Raw genomic sequence first — 8,418 nt, 5'->3', positions numbered from 1 at the left:
GATTTACTGTGTGCAAATCCACCAAGCTGCTGAATATTATCTGTGAAATCAGAGAGATGGAACGTGCATGAAATGTAAAGTATGTGGATTCCACCCAAGAAATCCATGTTCCAAACCTGGGTCAGATATTTCCAACATCCCACCAATGATAAAGACCAGCATTTCACTGTGGAGTCACACGAAATGTCATGTGAAAGTTAAATGTTCTTTCCCTCCATCTATTTTTTTTTCCCATGCTGGGAATAATTTACTGGATTGTATAATCCCAGAAGACATCTAAGGGCTCGATGATAAGGGAGACTTTTCTTGAAGGGTTTTTCCATTTCATTGGACATTTTTAGGCCTCCTATTCACCAGTTTAATTAAAAATGGTCTTTGCTTGGACCAATATCTGCTTTATGCAAAGGGGTTTCAATTCTGGCAAAGCACTTGCCACTGATCAGAGCTTTTGGCATGCTGCAGCTCAAGCCTCAGAAACCCAACATACATGAAGACAATCATTTCAGAGACTGAAGCAGCATCATAAATAGAATTGCAGTCATCAAAAAAAACTTTAGTTGGAAATGTGGGGGGGGGGGGGGGGACAGCATGTATATAGGTCCTCAACCCAAGAAAAAATGATACTAGAGAGGAAAAATTAGCAATATAGTGTGTTAAAGGATGATCAGTTGGTATTGTAATTCTTTACCACAATAAAGTTAAAAAGAAACATAGTTTATTATACAATATCCTAAAATTATCCAGATGGAAATTAATTCAATTAAAATATGAATATATTTACTGGCTACTGTCACACATCACATTATCTGTCAAAACGTTTCGTGGACTAAACCGCTTCTTCAGGTCTTCACATTTACATATGACAGATGCCTTGTGTGTACAAATGAATCTGCAAATCAAAAGAAATATACATATAAATGTGAGTGCACACAATGGAGATATCACTGGCATGTACAGTATATTGATATCTCCATTGTTTTTTTGTTTTTGTCAGATAATGTAATATGTGACAGTAGCCATTAAACATTTTCATATTTCAATTGATGTAATTTCCGTCTGAATAATTTTACGATATTGTTTAATAAACTATGATTTTTTTTTTTTTAATTTTGAAGATTTTATTATATTTCTAAAGTGATACTGCAGCTTAGAACTGGATGACTTGTCCCTTTCTCTTCTTGTCTCCTCCAAGCTCAAAGTGCTTGCATCTCTTTATAGCCAACATCCGCTTTGATCGGCAGTTGGAGTCGACACACTCCAGCCTCAGCACAATCTTCTTGGTGGTCTTGGCCTTTTTACGGAAGATTGGCTTGGTCTGCCCACCGTAGCCACTCTGCTTGCGGTCGAATCTTCTCTTTCCCTGGGCGTAGAGGGAGTCTTTTCCCTTCTTGTACTGGGTGACCTTGTGGGGTTGATGCTTCCCACATTTCTTGCAGTAAGTTCGGCGGGTTTTAGGGACGTTCACCATCTTGGCAGGCCGCGTAAAAGAAGGCAATAAACTATGATTTTTTAACTTTGTCGTGGTATAGAATTACAATACTGACCCGTCATCCTTTAACACCCTATAGTGCTAATTTTTCCTCTCTAGTACTGTTTAGTCTTGGGTTAATGACCTACCGGTAAATGGTTATATTAAAGTAGTTGTAAAGGCGGAAGGTTTTTTATCTTAATGCATTCTATGCACTGAGATAAAAAGCCTTCTGTGTGCAGTAGCCCACATCAGCACCCCTAATACCTACCTGAGCCCCATCTAGATCCAGCGTTGTTGAGGGAGTTTCTCGGCTGCCTGGGACTCCTACTGACTGCTGGGGTCCAAGCGCCATTCAGCAAGAGCCACATTCTGCCCTCATGCCACAGATTGGGTGCCAGGGAGCTAAATTATATGGAATTGTTTAGCAAAAAATATTTATTATTTATAGAAGGCCTGATGGGTGATTACTGTGGGAGCACTGATTTCTAAAGGGGATTTAATGGCAATGTTCTCTAGGAGTCTCATGCAACATGTCTCCATACATTCTCAATAAATAATATTTCTCAACTTTTTTAGTATACAGTTTTTCTTCAGCTTTCAAGCAAATTATCTAAAAATCTGGCAATTCCAGTCATTATGTGTCCAGATTGCCTTTCGATGGACAGTATGCAATGTCAGCATTGTCACAATTGTCCTGGAAAATGCTGAATATCTAGAAATCTTAAATACCAATATTTATCATCTCTATAGAACAGTTGTAGGTATCTAACCTGCACATATTTTGGGTCCCTGTACATAGGCTAAGCAGTGTTGATTATCCAAAATATGCTACACATTAAACTTTATTTTGTCAATTTGACAATACGGAGAGTACTTTTTTAAAAAGAACAACTGACTGAAGGCAGCATGCATGCAAACAAAAAAGAAAAGAAAAGCCAAAAAGGGTGTTAAAATATTTTGCTAAATAAAGAAGTTAAAGCAAAACTAAAGTTTATCTGAGCACCCAATTCCCGGGACAAGGTCATCCAGGGCCCAGGGCAAGGATGCCAAACTTCACCCCCCTTCCCTTAGGGTTAGGGTCAAGGCGCCCACCCCATCCCTGCAATAAACCATTGCAACCAGGGCAACCGTCCCTCCTGCCCACCACTTGTCCCGGCCCTGTGAGCACCACAAGCTGAAACCACATTTTACACCATTTTTATTATTCACAGTAAATTCACTCATCCATGTATGCCTGCATGAATTATTTTGCTGAGAAATCACTTTGAAAAGCACCTCTTAGGAATGCTTGCTGCGGCCATCTTGAGTAACGGCAGATGATTAATGTAGCATTTATTTCCTGGAATCCATTTGTCTTTAGCTCAGGCATTCACGCAGGAGGGCGTGTTTAGCTAAAAATCCCCTCCTTCCCTCCTCCAGATGAAGACTCCTGGAATGTATGACATAATTTTGGCCTAGGCCAGAAACCAGGAAGTAAATGAAGAAATGTAAAAAAAAAAAAAAAAAATTTAAAACAAGTAAATATATTATTATTTTTTTCTATTTACCAATGCTAGCAGCATAGGGATTAAAAAAGAGTTTACTTCTGAGTTTAGTTCTGCTTTAATGTTATTGTTGAGTAAACCACTACATACAAAAATTTCAAAATGTGTTCTGATCACAAAGGGTTTGATTACCTTATCCTTGCTGTGCCTGCAGTATAGCCATCCTGTGCTAATCTACTGGTAGCAGAAGCAAAACAATTGGCACTGTCAGTAAACTGTGCATTGACCACAGATATAAATGTAGGCTGTATGTGTGTGATAGAAAATCAGCCAGTCAAGCTGTGCTTGGCAGTAAGGTGAGTCTATACAAACAAAAAATAAAAACTTGCCAGCAAGCCAAAGCAAACATGATCATCTACAGATCCAGTATAGTAAACTTCTGATATTTCTGGCATCACCACTAATATTGCATCAGATATTTATTCCTGATATTCAGTATTTGTTAATTGGTTCTTGGCTCTGTGTACTGCTAATTAGCACTATTAAATATCCATTTATCCAGTAATCATTTTATTTTACCATCAGAAATGGCTCCACTCATCAAATTGCACATTTGTATAATGAAATAAAACAGAACGTTTGTGTTTACAAAAGTTGATTTTAATAACTGTGTTCAGTAAGTATTAAAAAAAAACAACATTTATTGAACGCTGAGCTAATTGATTTCATGAAGCGCTCTTGGCTTGTATCTGTCATGTGTTATGCTTGGCATAAAACTCTATTTATGAAATACTTGTAGGTTTGTACATATATACAGTATAATTTGTGGTTTGAAGGATGACTATTCTTGGTTTGGAATGTATGCTTCAATCAGAACTTCAGCCAAAAACAACAAGATAAAAAATAAATAAAATAGAATAATCCAGTAAAAGATAATATATAATATATACAGTGCCTTGCGAAAGTATTCGGCCCCCTTGAACTTTTCGACCTTTTGCCACATTTCAGGCTTCAAACATGAAGATATAATACTTTAATTTTTTGTGAAGAATCAACAACAAGTGGGACACAATCATGAAGTGGAACGACATTTATTGGATATTTCAAACTTTTTTAACAAATAAAAAACTGAAAAATTGGGCATGCAAAATTATTTAGCCCTCTTAAGTTAATACTTTGTAGTGCCACCTTTTGCTGCGATTAAAGCTGTAAGTCGCTTGGGGTATGTCTCTATCAGTTTTGCACATCGAGAGACTGAAATTTTTGCCCATTCCCCCTTGCAAAACAGCTCGAGCTCAGTGAGGTTGGATGGAGAGCGTGTGTGAACAGCAGTTTTCAGTTCTTTCCACAGATTCTCGATTGGATTCAGGTCTGGACTTTGACTTGGCCATTCTAACACCTGGATATCTTTATTTGTGAACCATTCCATTGTAGAATTTGCTTTATGTTTTGGATCATTGTCTTGTTGGAAGACAAATCTCCGTCCCAGTCTCAGGTCTTTTGCAGACTCCATCAGGTTTTCTTCCAGAATGGTCCTGTATTTGGCTCCATCCATCTTCCCATCAATTTTAACCATCTTCCCTGTCCCTGCTAAAGAAAAGCAGGCCCAAAACCATGATGCTGCCACCACCATGTTTGACAGTGGGGATGATGTGTTCAGGGTGATGAGCTGTGTTGCTTTTACACAAAACGTAACGTTTTGCATTGTTGCCAAAAAGTTTGATTTTGGTCTCATCTGACCAGAGCACCTTCTTCCACATGTTTGGTGTGTCTCCCAGGTGGCTTGTGGCAAACTTTAAACAACACTTTTTATGGATATCTTTAAGAAATGGCTTTCTTCTTGCTACTCTTCCATAAAGGCCAGATTTGTGCAGTATACGACTGATTGTTGTCCTATGGACAGAGTCTCCCACCTCAGCTGTAGATCTCTGCAGTTCATTCAGAGTGATCATTGGCCTCTTGGCTGCATCTCTGATCAAACTTCTCCTTGTATGATCTGAAAGTTTAGAGGGACGGCCAGGTCTTCGTAGATTTGCAGTGGTCTGATACTCCTTCCATTTCAATATTATCGATTGCACAGTGCTCCTTGGGATGTTTAACGCTTGGGAAATCTTTTTGTATCCAAATCCGGCTTTAAACTTCTCCACAACCGTATCTCGGTCCTGTCTGGTGTGTTCCTTGTTCTTCATGATGCTCTCTGCGCTTTAAACGGACCTCTGAGACCATCACAGTGCAGGTGCATTTATACGGAGACTTGATTACACACAGGTGGATTCTATTTATCATCATTAGTCATTTGGGTCAACATTGGATCATTCAGAGATCCTCACTGAACTTCTGGAGAGAGTTTGCTGCACTGAAAGTAAAGGGGCTGAATAATTTTGCACGCCCAATTTTTCAGTTTTTTATTTGTTAACAAAGTTTGAAATATCCAATAAATTTTGTTCCACTTCATGATTGTGTCCCACTTGTTGTTGACTCTTCACAAAAAATTACAGTTTTATATCTTTATGTCTGAAGCCTGAAATGTGGCAAAAGGTTCGCAAAGTTCAAGGGGGCCGAATACTTTCGCAAGGCACTGTATATATATATATATATACAGTATATATACATACATCATCTCACAAAAGCGAGTACACCCTTCACATTTTTGTAAATATTTTATTAAATCTTTCCTTTTACCATGTTTTTATTGAAGAATTGCAAATAAAATACAAACATCCAAATATAAAATTTTCCATTTTCCTCCAGCATAGCGCTAATTACATTGGTGTCTGGCTCAACATAGTCAACGCGAACTATACAGGAGAAGCAGAGTAGAACAGTTAACACATGAAACAGAGAAGGTTCTGTGACACACTAGAGATGTCGGTGATGCCCCTGGAACATCCAAACACCCCCATTGGGATCTATCTGTGTCCGGATGGGGGCAAGACCAACCCTCCCCATCAGTTCTTAACGGGCTGCTATTCATGCAAATTTTATTATCACCTGTCGCTATATTGTATTGTATTTAAAAATGAGCTCCTGAGGCAGTAAACAAATGCCTAGGCAAGAAGCCTACATCTAGTTATCAAATGGCAAAGATGTTACAAGCAGTTTAACCCTGGATATGCTGAATCATTTGGCTTTAGCCCGAAAAATCTATCCAAGGCCCAAAAAAAGAAGACAAAAGAGGTAAAAAAGGTTAAATATAATAGACGTCAATGTGTCCATTTAGAGACTAAGAAAAGGGAGAAACAGTTTCCCAAAGTTGTGACCCATAAACAGTAATAGTCTCTACGTGTTTGCTGCTGGGTAGCCAACCAAGAAGGAGAAGCAGGAAGGAAAGAAAGGGAAGTAGAAAGAGTAAGGGAGTGATATTAAGAGATCTAAAGATTGAGAGTGAAGAGAGGGAGAAGAAAGGTAAAGGATAGGAAAAAGACCCCACCCCGGGGGGGCTCAAGGCCACTCTTGCTAAACCAAGCAGGATCCTCGCTCATAAATCCTTATTATATATTTTCATGTGACAACACTATAGAAATGACACTTTGCTAAAATGTAAAGTAGTGAATGTACAGCTTGCATAACAGTGTAAATTTGCTGTCCCCTCAAAATAACTCAATACACTGCCATTAATGTCTAAACCGCTGGCAACAAAAGCGAGTACACCCCTGAGTGAAAATGTCCAAATTGGGCCCAATTAGCCATTTTCCCTCCCTGGTGTCATGTGACTCATTAGTGTTACAAGGTCTCAGGTGTGAACAGGGAGCAAGTGTGTTTAATTTGGTTTTATCGCCCTCACTCTCTCATACTGGTCACTGGAAGTTCAACATGGCACCTCATGGCAAAGAACTCTCTGAGGATCTGAAAAAAATAATTGTTGCTCTACATAAAGATGGCCTAGGCTATAAGAAGATTGCAAAGACCCAGAAAATGAGCTGCAGCACGGTGGCCAAAACCATACAGCAGTTTAACAGGACAGGTTCCACTGAGAACAGGCCTTGCCATAGTCGACCAAAGAAGTTGAGTGCACGTGTTTAGCATATCCAGAGGTTGTCTTTGGTAAACAGACGTATGAGTGCTGCCAGCATTGCTGCAGAGGTTGAGGGAGTGGGGGGTCAGCCTGTCAGTGCTCAGACCATACGCTGCACACTGCATCAAATTGGTCTGCATGGCTGTCACCCCAGAAGGAAGCCTGTGACCCAGCTAGCAAGGACAGGAAGTGATGAACATAAATAACTCTATGACAGTAAGAAGCACAGCCACTTACAATTACAGACAGTAGAGGGCAACAGATTCCTACACAAATGGTGCCCAACATCCTTTTCTTTCCAAAATCTTATATTTTGTTAAAGAAGATCTCCACAGTGCTCCAACATAAAGATTCAAGGAAGGCACTGTGCATGTATACCTGTAAATTATACTTCCATAACAGCCATTCGAGCTCCATTCAGAAAGAAAAAGTCAGTCATATCATAGATATGTATAGAGATATGGTGACAGCCAGCGCCCTGTAGACATCTGTTTTGATTTCAAATTCACTGAAAATCCACATTACCTGTAAAAAGGTAGTATATTCCTCTCCCGCTGTACACAGCTCTGATGAAGAGGCATCCAAAAATGTTGGATCCAAAATGGAGTGGTTGTGGGAACTGTGGAACACAGACCTTCCTGACCTTGACAGGGAAAACTGGGAGGACTGTCTTGAGGATAGTACCAGGTTGTTGATATTATCCTGGGACAAACTGATTTAGACGAAATTCTTGCACAGAGTTTAATATACTTCCCAGGGTTTGCACAGAACCTATCCTCAGAGACCACAGGATTGCCCCCATTGTAGAGATGGTGAAGACATGGTGTAGGCACGTATATATACCTGTTCTGGATCTGTCCGAGGATGGCTTAATCTTGGGCAGAGGTAATTGAACTTATTACCTTTCACCTCTAGCTCACCCTCCTGGCCTCTCCCGAACTGGTGCTGTTGGGTATTCAAGATGATAAGTCAATCCTAGATATACTAAAATTTGGAAGTTTGACAGGATGTGGCAGCCATGGACAGCTTAAGTGGGGCAATTGTCCTATTGCCAGCTCCGGTTCATTGCTGGTTTGGCTGCGACACCCCTCTTTTCTTTTTGAATGTTTATATGAATTACAGGTGTGGACTTTACTTTTTCTATAAGTGCTGTGGGGATTAGCTCGGTGGCGGGTGTGGATGAGCCCCTTGGGGGGGTTCGTTACACAGGGAGATAGCCGAGAAATGGTTGCAAACAACAGTGTATGGTTTTATTCTTGCAATTTTCTTCACACAAGTGCAAGCCTCAAAAACATCATACTTCAAAATAAACATAAAATAAAATAAACCCTTGCCACTGTGGGCGGCTACCTTCTCACACACAGGAACCTACCTAAGGAGTCTGTCCCCAACCTACTGTTGGGCAGACTTGGCTGATCATACAGCAGACCACCAATAGTCCATTTATT

At 39.9% G+C, this 8,418-nt stretch overlaps 1 protein-coding gene across 1 annotated transcript; it reads right to left on the bottom strand.

Moving 5' to 3' along the window:
- Positions 1–1,092: 1,092 nt before the first annotated feature.
- Positions 1,093–1,495, bottom strand: LOC309547279 (large ribosomal subunit protein eL42-like). The gene has a single exon (XM_082247110.1). It carries the CDS (start codon positions 1,466–1,468, stop codon positions 1,148–1,150), a length of 321 nt encoding a protein of 106 aa, XP_082103236.1. The 5' UTR covers positions 1,469–1,495; the 3' UTR covers positions 1,093–1,147.
- Between the last annotated feature and the right edge of the window lie 6,923 nt (positions 1,496–8,418).

Source organism: Pelophylax lessonae (genome assembly GCF_965119305.1).
Source record: "Pelophylax lessonae genome assembly, chromosome: 2".
Taxonomy (NCBI): domain Eukaryota; kingdom Metazoa; phylum Chordata; class Amphibia; order Anura; family Ranidae; genus Pelophylax; species Pelophylax lessonae.
This window is presented reverse-complemented; position numbering and strand designations above follow the sequence as displayed.

What these genes read in the sequence shown, in the direction of transcription:
- LOC309547279 (XM_082247110.1), bottom strand. Translation starts at nt 1,468, where the DNA reads ATGGTGAACGTCCCTAAAACCCGCCGAACTTACTGCAAGAAATGTGGG.